The sequence below is a fragment of the Mauremys reevesii genome, linkage group 1 (genome assembly GCF_016161935.1).
Source record: "Mauremys reevesii isolate NIE-2019 linkage group 1, ASM1616193v1, whole genome shotgun sequence".
Lineage (NCBI taxonomy): Eukaryota > Metazoa > Chordata > Testudines > Geoemydidae > Mauremys > Mauremys reevesii.
The window spans coordinates 258,877,248-258,890,096 of NC_052623.1; the positions used below are offsets into that span (position 1 = coordinate 258,877,248).

Below are 12,849 nucleotides of genomic sequence, written 5' to 3' on the forward strand. Positions count from 1 at the left end.
GTAATGGGATGTATGTAGCGACGATTACAGGCAACGATTTCTTGCCAAGCTCTGATCGTGCAGTGCTAACCCCCACGTACTAGGTGAGGATTGTTTTGTAGGCTGCTAGTCTTGGATCCAGCAATTATTAGTGACCATGATCTCAGAGAGAGGACCTCTACTGGTTTAACAAGGTTTGAACTTGTGCAATGGTAGCTATTACTGTGCCACTCTGTGCATCGCAAGAGGTCTTTGTTATATCACCCCAAGAGGCACCCAGATACCTGTGGAGCCTCAGGCTTTTGAGAGCTTATTCCCAGATGTATATCCTGTGAAGTCCTTACTCAGTCAAAATTCCCAATGACTCCCATGGGAGTTGTGCCTGTGGTCAGCAGTGAGTAAAGAATGAGCAAGGATTTCAGGATTTGGTGCTAAGACCTGCTAGTAAATAATTATCAGCTTTACAGAGCTCAGCCATGACAGGGACACACCATAAACTAGAAACCTCAAAGGCCTGCATTGCTGATCCAGGGCTGATGTGTCCTTGTATTTGTGTGATTCAGATTTAACACTTTTCTAAAGTGACAATGTGTGAGAAAACCTATAATCTAGCGATGTTAATCCCTAGAACAAATAAGATAATAAGTGCTTTGTCGGAGTAAAGTATGTCTTTAAAAGCAAGCATTTTTCTCAGTTACTTTGAATTGTATTTGTGTGCTATACTAAGAAATGTAACCTTGTACAGGGATTCATCACATGCAGTTGTCATCAGATCACCCAAGGAATTCATCTAAATCAATACTTAAATGTTTTCTTAAAAAACAAAAACCACAAAGCAGGACAGCAAAGGGGGGAATACACATGTGAGTTGATTATTAACAATTTATTTCAAAACAGCACACATCCTCTGTTTTTAACCCAAAGAGTAGACAGATGACTCCTACAAATAGGGCCAGATCCTCAGCATTGACGTCAATGGAGAGATGCATGTGTACACCAGCTGAGGATCTGGCCAACACGCTGAGTGTTGTCTCTCTGTTCTGTTGCTCCGCTGATTTACAGTTTAGCATTGTATAAGTAAAAATGGTCACCTTTTAGATTAACATTTTTGCTAAAGTATGACACGGTTAACCCTTTAATGAGAGTAGTGTCTGGTTCGTACCTAGTGCTAGGCCAGGGCAACAATTCCATTTAACTACATAGAATATGACGCTCACTTGAAGAGGTTTCTGTACCCCAGAGTGTAATCTGTCTCAAGGAATGAAAAATTTGGTCCAGGGAGTAAAGGGTTTTTGCAATTAGTTGTCTTTAGTCTTCTGCAGTTCCATCTATGATAGACTTAAAGCAGAATGGAGAAAACTTATAACCTGTCCCCACGTAGAACTTGTTCTGGAACTCCACCCTGATAGGGGAAAAATAAACACAAAGAGAAGTTAAAGAGGCACCGTAATGTGTTACATGAGCTTGCACGAGACGACAGGGGTGTGGGGAGAGAGGGAAGAAAGGAACATTTAAAAGTCAAGTAGTGAGGTAGAAAAATAGCAGCTCCAGGAAGAAAGAGACCCGGAGCTTAACTAACAGTGGAGGGTGGGTGTCAGAAACAAGGCACAAGTTTCAGGAATCTCTACAGCTTTGTGATGTGCATATGGGCTGGACTGGTGGCTGAGGCAGGGTTTCCTGAGGGCCCCTCTGACATAATGGAAAGGGGCAGGATCAACAACAGCACCACTGACAACTTCATTTCAAAGGAAGAAGAACCGCCCTTGACGTATTTGGTTCCCACCTTCCTTGGGTTGGGGACAGGGCCGTCCCTAGCCATTTGGGTGCCCTAAGCATCTCCCCCGTGGAGGGGCTGTGTGGGGCCCCAGGCCCCCCCCCCCAGTGTCTGGGAGGCAGGAGCTGGGGGGGCACTTTTGGGGCCCCACAAGCCCAGAGTGGCCCAGGGGATTAGCAGGGGGCTGGGAGCAGCCTGCTCCATTTCCTTCGCCCCAGCATCAGCCGCGTCACTTGGGGGAGGAGGCTTGGGGAAGGGATCCCCGCCCCCACTGGAAGTGGCAGGAAGCGGAGCAGCCCGGCCCCATCTAGCTCTACTCCACCAGCTCCCAGCCGCAGCGCTCCACTTCCTGTCACCAGTGAGTGCAGTCGGGGGGACCTTTCCCCAACCCCCTCCCTCCTCCAGCAACACGGCTGGGGCCACGTCGCTCCACTTCCCACCACCAGTGAGTGCAGGAGGCGTCCTTTCCCCAACCTCTCCGCACTCACCGGCGGCGGGAAGCGGAGCTCCACGGCTGGGAGCTGGCGGAGTGGAGTGGACTGGGGCCGGGTTGCTCCGCTTCCCGCCACCATCGGTGAGTGCAGGGTCGCTGGGGGAAGAGGCGGAATAGGGGCGGGCTGGGGGTGGAGCAGGGAGGAAGGGTAAGAGGTGGGGGCTGATGGAGTTGTCTGGGGCCCCACACCCCCCTAGGGACTCCCCTTGCAGGGGGGGCGGCTGAGGGAAAGGGCTGGTCGCCAGGGCTGGTGCTGCCGCATATGCAGCACGCAGTTGCCTAGGGCAACATGAAATTTGGGGCAATTTGGTGCCCCAAATTTCATGGTGCCCTACGCAACTGTGTATTCTGCGTATTCCAAAGGACGGCCCCTGGCTGTGGGGTCCAAGGAGGAAAGTAAAGCATTTAAAAGAGAGTAACGGCTGTGGCTGCAAAAGGAATTCAGAAGAGTCACTGACCTTTACAGCCCCTTTCATACATCAGTCTGAAAACACTGTCAGTGAGGGGACAATCACCAGTATCTTGGAAGCAGGGAAAACCAGGCCTTTGTTCCTACACTAAACCTAATATCCGAGAGAGCTTTGATAACCACCAGGGGCAGCCAAGTTCACTCCTTCGTGCAGTACAATGGAATCTGAGCTAGCAAACTTACCAGGCCCTCCAGCCCCATATCAGGTGATTCCAAGCTTTACAAGCTGGTTTTTGCTGATTGTATTGTGTGGTCAGGGATGGAATGTCACGTGATGGAAAGGTACACAACACAAGCCCGCCAAGAGAACTCCAGGGCCGATGAGTTATTGGATTTGTTTTACACATCAGTCTGGGTTCTTATAAGATCTTAGAAAAGTGTCTGAACCCCTAAGTGCAGGCGGAACAGTGAGTTAACACTATATCTTTCACCACCAGGAAGCAGCTTACAGAAGACACTTACCTTTTCTGTAACTGGTGTTCTTCGAGATGTGTTGCTCATTCCACTTAGTGTGCTCGCCGCATGCACCAGTGCTGGAAGTTTTTCCCTCACCACTATCCATAGGGGACCGGGACCAGCTCTGGCGCCCCCTGGAGCGGTGCACACATGCCGCAGTATATAGGGTGCCATTGGTTCCCCCCACCCTTAGTTCCTTCTTGCCAGAGACTCCGACAGTGGGGAAGGAGGGTGGGTCATGGAATGGACATAAGCAGCACATTTCGAAGAACACCAGTTACGGAAAAGGTAATTGTCTTTTCTTCTCTGAGTGCTTGCTCATGTCCATTCAACTTAGGTGACTCCCAGCAGCACCCTTGGAAGCAGGTAGGAGTTCACGATTGCAAGACCGCTCTGCCGAACCCAGCTTCGTCCCTGGCCTGCTGCATGATGGCGTAGTGGGCCGTGAACGTGTGCACTCAAAGGGTGGGCCCGTGAGCATGGACAGAACCAAACTGAGATCCCACCGAGGACCGAACTTGAGGAAAAAGTCTCTCGAGACCTCTGAGGAACCTGATTGTCACGTCATGGAAGAACACCATTTGCCCCTAGGTGGGGGGATGAAAGGCAGAAATGGCCACCAGATTCACCCTGATAGAAGAGTGCGCCAGGCCCTGGTTCCTCAACTGAAGCAGGTAGGCTAAGATCGACTGCACCGAAGAATGAGAAGGGGAGATGCCCCCATTCGGCCGCACAGTGGGAAAACCTCATCCACTTTGCCAGGTAAGTCTGTCTAGTCGAGGGCTTTCTACTCTTGAGGACCTTGTGAACCCTTCCAAACAGGCCTGTTCCTCAGGGTTCGGCCATGCAACATCCATGTCGTCAGGTGGAGGGAAGCGAGGTTGGAGTGCAAGAGTTGGCTGCAATCCTGTGACAGCAGGTCCGGTCAGTTTGGCAGGGGCCACAGAGGGATGGCCACCAGGCTCAAAAGCATCCCAAACCAGTGCGGGTGAGGCCACGCCGGGGTGATCATGATAACCTGAGCCTTGTCTCTCTTGATTTTCGCTAGAACTTTGCTGATGAGCAGAATCAGAGGGAACGTGTACATCAGGCTTCCCGCATGGCAGGAGGAAGACGTCGGAGAGGGAGCCCTTGCCCAGACCCCACCTGGAGCAAAACCTGTGGCACCTCTTGTTCTCCCTGGTGGTGAACAAATCAACTTGGGGAGTTCCCCACCTCTGGCTGGCTCTGGGTCGAGCACCCAATCATGGTGAGAGGAGAAGTCCCTGCTTAGGTGATCTGCTAGCATGTTCTTGGCACCCAGAAGGTGATACGCTTCCAGATGGATTCCATGGTTGAGGCAGAAATCCAAAGACAGAGTGCCTCTTGGCAGAGGATTGGACTCCCCCTTGTCTGTTGATGTAGAACATTGAGTCTGTGTTGTCCATCAAGACTCTGACCACTTTGCCTAACAGGTGAGGTAGGAAGACTGCGCACGCTCCACTCACTGCTCTGAGCTCTTTGACATTTATGTGTAGTGTCGTTTCCTCTTGAGACCACATACCTTGGGTCTGGAGGGTGCCAAGGTGCACCCCCCAGCTGAGGTCCGAGGCATCTGAAACCAATTCGAATGTGTGAGGAGTGCTTTTGAAGAGGACTCCTTTCAGGACTCTCTCAGGGTAGGTCCATGATCACAGCAAGGTAACTACTGTCACAGGAATGGTAAGAACCTTTTCTAGGTGGTCTCTGGACTGGGAGTAGACTCTCACCAGCCATAGCTGCAGGAGTCGCATCTGGAGCTTGGCATGGCACACCACATATGTACACACTGCCATGTGACCTAATAGGCACAGGCAAACCCTGGCTGCGGTCAGGGGAAATGCGGAGACTTCCGCGATGAGGTCCATCAGTGCCCTGAATCTTTCCAGTGCCAGGAACACCCTGGCGCAGGTAGAGTTGAGCACCGCTCCAATGAAAGGAGTGGGACCAGGAGTCGGAGTGGGCCTGATGCCAGGAAGCACCTGCACATGGTGATGCTCTCCTAGGGGATCGGTCACGGCCCGAGGAATGGTGACAACGATCCTTCGATGGGTCCCCGGAGTGCCGTCTTGGAGATACGGGCACCGGGATCGGTACTCCTGCAAGGGGGTGCATGCCTCCAAAGGTCTGCGCCCGGTGACCGAATGGGGCTGCGAGGTGTCTGCCCCTTGCGGTCAGATGCATGGCGGCTACAGGAGGGCGAGTGTTGGAGAGATGTTCCCCACGACGGGGAACGGTGCCTGCTGAGGTGGGGACCGTGGTGGTCTGAACGTGGGTTTACCCTGTGACCGGGGAACCGCAGGAGCCAGTGTGGGCGGCACCAGGAGGGACATGATCTCCTGCACCACCTGCAGGGCCTCTGGCATGGATGGCACCCGGAGCTGACAGAGACCTCTGCCGCTATCCGGGGTAGCTGGTGGGGAACGGGTTGGGCTACATCACTCCACAGGAGCTTGGGCCCAAGATCCTGATGTGGGTGAAGAGTTGCCCAGCACGGGACCTTGCTCACACCCAGTCTTATCCTTTCCCTTGCAGGAGGTTGGAGATCGGCCTCGCACCACCCTCTTGGACTTCTTAGTTGAAGACACGGATGGGGACCAGTGCCGGCTAGTGGACGGTCCCAGTGGGGCACTGCGCACTGAGGTGATGATACTTAGCGCTGAGTTGGAGCGTTGCTCCAGTGCTGGGGTGAGGGCTGACTCCATCAGGAGCACTCTTAAACAAACATCACACTCCTTCTTACTCCTTGGCTTGAAGGACTTGCAAATTTTGCACTTCTCACTAATGTGTCCTTTGCCCAAGCAATGCAGACAACTGCTGTGTGGATCACTAACGGGCATGGGTCTCTTGCAGCGATCACAGGGCTTAAAGCCCGGGGATCGGGGCATGCCCCGTCCCAAGGCAAAGTCTTGTTCGGGAGCTACAAAGTCTCTAACTCTAGCTAAAGGATTTATAAACACTAACAGAAAACTATATACACTATAATACAAGAGATAACTAGTTAGTATGAATGAGCGGCAACCAGGGCCGGCTCCAGGGTTTTTGCCGCCCCAAGCAGCAAAAAAACCCAAAAAAACCCCAAAAAACCCGCAATCACAATCGGCAGCAGCTCCACCGCGCCACTTTCTTCTTCGGCGGCAATTCAGTGGCAGGTCTTTCCCTCCGAGAGGGACCAAGGGACCAGCTGCCGAATTGCCGCTGAAGAGCCCAACATACTGTCCCTTCCCCTTGGCCACCCCAAGCACCTGCTTGCTGAGCTGGTGCCTGGAGCCGGCCCTGGCAGCAACAGCACTAACTGAAGTAGCAACAGATCCAGCACCATCACTGGCGGCAAGAAGGAACTGAGGGTGGGGGGAACCGGCATCACCCCATATACTGCGGCATGTGTGCACCACTCCAGAAGGCGCCGGAGCTGGTCCCCTATGGATAGTGGTGAGAGAAAAACTTCTGGCACCAGTGCATGTGGCGAGCACACACATCTAAGTTGGATGGACATGAGCAAGCACTCGAAGAAGAAACATGAGCTACTCCCCAACAGACATGAGTTTGGAGGTCTCAGTTAGGCCTCTTCACCTGACTGTTTACATATTCTTGCATGCCTGCCTGTCTTCAAACAGGTAAGTGCAATAGTGAGCAGTGTTATGGCATGAGCCAGAGGTACAATAATATGGCTGTGAATAGAAAACATCCTGTAACAAATATGAGCATCTACCCAGTCTCACTCTCTAATTAGGTATTTACATGCCCTCACCCCAGGCCCCTCCCCACACCCGTCATCATGGAGTCTCTGCAGTAAAATGTGTGCCCTCGTCTCCCAGAAAGTGCACTGGAAAAGGCTTCCATAGCTTGAAGAATCCTCCGGTAGAATACGTACCAGTGAAGGCGCAGTGCGTGCAGGAAGGCAGAGAGGCCCTCCATGACAAGCAGAATAGCTACAGACAGAACTGCAAAGATGGCAAAGATGATGAAGACCCCAATAAGTCCTCCCCAGCCGCTGTTCTTGAGTCCGATGTTCATCACCATGGTCCAGAGGACCTCTGATAACTCTGCAAAGCAAGCAGGGGGAAAGAGCAAGAACAGTTCAACCGTCACAGTGGTAAAATCCATTCGCCCATCTCATTCGGTGGATGGAACCAATCCATTTGTTCTGTGCTCCATCATTCTCAATGCCTTCCCAAAAGGGAAGCTGTACGTAGAAGTAATGGGAAGTGGGTATATAGTGCAGCTGAGGTGTAATGTCCTGGTCCTCTGTAGAGCCCCATTGACTCCAGTGGAGCACTGCCAGTTTACACTAGCTGAGGATCTGGCTCTATGTCCCTTTGCGGAGTTGTGTGTGTGGCTGCACCTGCCAGAGATCTTTAGAGAAATCCAGGCTGCTTCCTCCTGAGATCCCCCATTTGTTTTTATCAGAGTTATAAGAGTTTGTGCCATTGTAGTAGCTCTGGTCCCCCAGTCAGTGGAATGCCAGGAGTGTCCTTGATGGTTTTGCATTTCATCCTTACTGTCAAAATCAGTTCCCTTTCCTACTACTGAGTGTCTACTTGATCTCCAGCTAATGTTAAGATCTGTGATCCCTGTGGCAATAGGTACCTATGTAAAAGGTGGGTTCTCTTGGGGTTCAGCATTATTTCTCTGACCATTCTATCTTATGATTTTGGGATGCCAGCTACAAAAATCCCTTGCAACGCTGGCTACAAAAGTCCCTTGCTAACGCCAGTTCTCACTTTCAGGTGACATTGTAAATAAGAAGCAGGCAGCAGTATCTCCCGTAAATGTAAACAAACTTGTTTGTCTGAGCGATTGGCTGAACGAGAAGTAGGACTGAGTGGACTTGTAGGCTCTAAAGTTTTACATTGTTTTGTTTTTGAGTGCAGTTATGTAACCAAAAAAAAAATCTACATTTGTAAGTTGCATTTTCACGATAAAGAGATTGCACAACATTTTTATGTTTATCATTTTACAGTGAAAATATTTGTAATAAAAATAATAATATAAAGTGAGCACACTTTGTATTCTGTGTTGCAATTGAGTTCAATATTTTTGAAAATGTAGAAAAATGCCCCCAAATATTTAATAACTTTCAATTGGTATTCCATTGTTTAACAGTTTCATTAATCTTTTTAATCGCAATTAATTTTTTGAGTTAATCGTGAGTTAACTGCGATTAATCAACAGTCCTAGTTTTTACATGTCCCTCTTGACTGTAGTATCTAAGCACCTAATAATCTTCATTGTATTTCTCCCCACAACACCTCTGTGCTATTATCCCCATTTTACAGATGGGAAACTGAGGCTAAGTGACTTGCCCAAGGTCACACAGGAAGTCTGTGGCATAGCAAGGAATTGACTTGAGCTGTCCTACAGTCCATGCTGGCATCCTAACGATTGGATCATCCTTCTTCTGTCTCCTTGGACAGCACAGAGAGATCCTTAAACTATATTTTGATGCAAGAGTTCAGATGAATGGGGTATCATCTTAGGTGCCAATAGTTGTGATGAATACCTCTGCTAAACCTCCCAAGAAAAACAGGTTTTCAGATGTTCATAAAAGGGCTACCTGTATATTGAAGTGCATGTCATCCTTTTACTCAAGCTTCTTATACTTTATCACTTTATCTCCAGTATAAAGGCTAGTGTGACTTGGCTTCTAATTAAGTCCTATTAGACTCACTTATGTGCTAACAAGGATGTTATAAAGGGAAGTGCAGCTCACCCCTCCCAATCCAGGGATCTCTGCACTCAGAGATTTCCTTCTGTAGTTGCCCATTTCTAGATTGTAAGCTCTTTGGGGGCAGGGACTGTCTATCTGGTGCTGTGTTGGACAGCATTTAGCACAGTAGGGTCCCCAGTCCATGACTAGGACTCCTGGGTGCCACAAAAATATAAATAATAAATATATAATAATACTTAGAGTTGGTCAAAAAAATCCAGAAATTCTGTCCTGCAGGGAATTCTGATATTTTAACACTTGTTTCATCCCGAATCAGGATGAAAAGTTGACCTATCAAATTTTTTCATGAAATGGAGAGTGCTAAAAAATGTTGATTGGAAAATTTCAGATCAAAATGAAATGTTTAGCTATTCCCACATCAAAATGTTTCATTTTTATTTGCTGCACGGAATCAAAGTATTTCTTTTCACATCAGTTTGACATTAATCTGTGTCTGCCTGAGCTGCCTCATGGGGAGTTGTAATTCTGGTGCCTCATGCACTCATTCTCCTTTATGGGCTGGGTTCCCGGGATGTGCTACATCTTCCTATGATGGACCATGAGGGTTCAGTCAGAAAGAAAATCTCAGTGTGTCATGGGAAAAGTAGTTCAGCTAGAGAGCCAAGGCCACAGTGGGGACATGAGGCACCACAATTAGAAGACACCAGAGGGACTCAGACTTTAAGGCCAGAAAGGATCATCATGATCATCTAATCTGAACTCCTGCACATTGCAGGCCACGGAACCACATCCACTCACTCCTGTAGCAGGCCCATAACGTCTGGCTGAGTGACTGAAGTCCTCAAATCATGGTTTAAAGACTTTAAGTTACAGAGAATCCACCATTTACACTAGTTTAAACCTGCAAGTGCCCCGTGCCCTGTGCCCCGTACTGTGGCAGCTTAGGTGAACACAGATTGAACTGCCACAAAACATTTTGATTTTGTTCGACAAACCAAAATATGTTTATTTGGATTGACATTTGGTTTGATTTTCCTGATGGAAAATTGAAAAATTTTGACAAAATCAATTTTTCTGTGGGCAAATGTTGATTTTTGTGGAAACCAAAATTTTCCACCAAAAACTTTTTGACAAAAATTTCCCAACCAGCTCTAATAAAATCCTTTTTGTAGCAGCCCTTCACGGTCACTACCTGAATAATAACGAACATCGAGCGATAACTTACGTGCATGAGCCAAGCTGAGTGCCCAGAGCCGGAGGTAGGATGCTGTGTTGGAGATGCAGCCCAGGCAGTATTCAATAGTGTGGATAGCTTGGTGGACAAACATATCGCCAAAATTGAACTGAAATGATGTAAAAATGAAGCTGCTTCACTTACGCTCATTTAGTGCTGCTTATTAACAGAGCAGTGCTGCCTATTAGCTTGCTGCACATTGGTCTCCTTTCTCCTCTTCACTACAATGGGAGCAACACATGGGTACTTCACAGGTCAAAAGGACAGGTTTGAAAATTGTTCCTTCCCCTTTATTTTCTCAGCCCACCATTCCCAAAAGAAAGGCAACTTGAGGCAACTGCTAAAGAACTCCCCCATATTTTGCCAACCCTACAATTTAACCCCTGCAGGGAGTGACAGTGAGATTACCACCGTCCTCCTTGGGCTCCCCTAAGGACTGAAGCTTTAATTTATGGGTGGAACTGCACAGGAAACCTGCTGGCAGATGCTTCTGGGGACATATACTGAATCAGTGAATCTCCTAAGAGCCAGTTCCCTCCTCAGCCAGCCAATCCCACTTCCCGAACTGCCAGCTAATTATGAACCCCATCCCCCTGAAGCATCTGGGACTGCTGTGAACCCCACTCCAGGCAGAGTGTCTGTTGCCAGAGGCACACATCCTGGGTTCCCCCAGTTCAAATGAATCAGGCCTAATGACCCACACACACACGCATTTTACAGGCTGCAAGGGTGCAACCCTGAAATAAATGTGAAGCACAAAGGGGCTGATCCACCACTACTGAAATCAATGAGAGTCTTTCTATTGTCTTAAGTGGGTGTAGGATCAGTATATTCAGGTGAGAATAATGCCCAACTTCTGTGACTATCTTAGTTGCTCTCACCTTCCTCTCCAGATTTCAGGTTCTTTTAATGCAGAACACTCCTGTGCTTTTTCCGCCAGGACAACTGCTTTTTCTTCGGGCAAGTCTACACTTAAAACATTGCACTGATGCAGCTGCTCCACTGTAGCACTTTAATGAAGACGCTCTAAAGAGAGCTCTCCATCGGTGTGGTTAATCCAACTCCCCAAGAGTGGTAGCTTTGTCGGCGTGAGGAGCTTTCCTGCTGACAGTGCTGTCTACACAGGGGTTAGGTCGATATAACTACATCACTGAGGGGTGTGGATTTTTTTCACCCCTGTGCAACATAGTTATACCGATATAAGTTTGTAGTGTAAACCAGACCTTTGTGACGGGCAAAACCTCAGAAGGTAGGGAAAGATGTTAAACCTTGTGCTTCAGGGCTTAAGCCAACTCTAATAATTAGAGAGCAGGATGAGACTTATATGGGGAGCAGATTGTTCCACATCTGCCTTCTGCAAGGTCTTTATGCCTTGCTCTGAAGCAGCTGGTACCGGACAATATCAGAGACAGGGTATGGGCAGGGCCGGCTCCAGGTTTTCTGCCGCCCCAAGCGGGAAAAAAAAAAAAAAAGTCACAGCAGCGTGATTGCGCCGCTCCACCCTTTGGCGGCAATTCGGTGGCAGGTCCTTCGCTCCAAGAGGGAGTGAGGGACCCGCCGCCGAATTGCTGCTGAAGAGCCGGACGTGCCGCCCCAATAACGGCCGGAATGCCACCCCTTGGTATTGGCCGCCCCAAGCATCTGCTTCTTTAGCTGGTGCCTGGAGCCGGCCCTGGGTATGGGACTGGATGGGCCTCAAGTCTGATCTAGTCTGGAAGTTCCTATAGTTAGATTCACACCCAAAACCTCTGATGCTTAGCCTCAAAATCTGAACCTCATGGATTCACTGAACTGGGTGGGAAGATACAAAAGAACAGGTTCTCCCACAGGAAGCGTGTTATATGACATGATATTTTGCCAGCTATAAACTCAGTGAGGCATGGAATTGAACAATGCTAGATGGGGAGCGGAAGGAGCAGAAGGGGATGGGGAGTTATACCTGTCAACAAAGTTAGGTTCAGGTCTGGTCAGAGCATTGGGTTAAGGTTCAGGGGCTCTTCTCTTAGAAGGAACTGGTTAAAGAGCTTTCCCTGAAACAATCGAAAAGGCTGCAGGCAAATTCCAAGACCTCAGTCTGGCCTTGCAGAAGATCATCCACATTCCAGTCTGACCTACTTGCAGGTAGGATTCAGGAGGGCAGCTCCTCCCCCTTTTCCCATGTTCTGATTTCCCTACCTCTTCATCATGGTCATCATGTCCCCCATGGTCACCACTATGGTCTTCCTGACCGGCTTTCTTGGCGTGATTGGAGTCAATGATCTCCACTTCAATGTCACCAGCAGGGTTTTCTGAAATGGCCGGTGTCTGGAGCTTTCAAAAAGGAAAAGAGAGAGTGGCAAGGTTTGTATTATTCTAATTGTCTTAATGGTCCTACAGGTCCATAGATGCACTATATAACTATATCTATACATATGCGGTACATAACTCTCCTATATAGTTATAGCACAGATTATATGTGATGTAATAGTGATTTCAGCAACAGTCAGACATTTATTAGACTAGAGAAAGAGTGTATTTCTGCCTCCATCACTAGGAATAAATAAATACTTTAATTTCTAGAGCATCTTCCAGCTAAGGATTGCAACATAATTTACATGCACTAGCTTCAGCCTTGCAACTCCTCTGTGAGGCAGGGGGATACCATCTGCATTGGGCAGATGAGGACACTGCGGCACTGAAAGCCTGAGTTGCTCCTTGTAATCACACCGATGCAAATCAAGAATAGTTGTAGCCAATGGAGTCATGCTGTTATAAG

The 12,849-nt window shown here is 48.7% G+C and overlaps 1 protein-coding gene across 9 annotated transcripts in view; it reads right to left on the reverse strand.

Moving 5' to 3' along the window:
- Positions 1–740: 740 nt before the first annotated feature.
- The window catches only part of ATP6V0A4 (ATPase H+ transporting V0 subunit a4), a 54,866-nt gene continuing 42,757 nt past the window's right edge, over positions 741–12,849 (reverse strand). For 5 of the 9 annotated variants that reach the window (XM_039513008.1, XM_039513024.1, XM_039513036.1 and 2 more), the window contains 4 exons: positions 12,270–12,404; positions 10,086–10,203; positions 7,064–7,235; positions 741–1,381 (listed from right to left, as the gene is read on the reverse strand). In XM_039513008.1, the coding sequence (XP_039368942.1) occupies positions 1,288–1,381; positions 7,064–7,235; positions 10,086–10,203; positions 12,270–12,404 (519 nt within the window). In that variant the 3' untranslated portion in view covers positions 741–1,287. The remainder of the gene's footprint in view (positions 1,382–7,063; positions 7,236–10,085; positions 10,204–12,269; positions 12,405–12,849) is intronic. The other 4 variants (XM_039512991.1, XM_039512974.1, XM_039513001.1 and 1 more) reach the window with 1 other exon arrangement.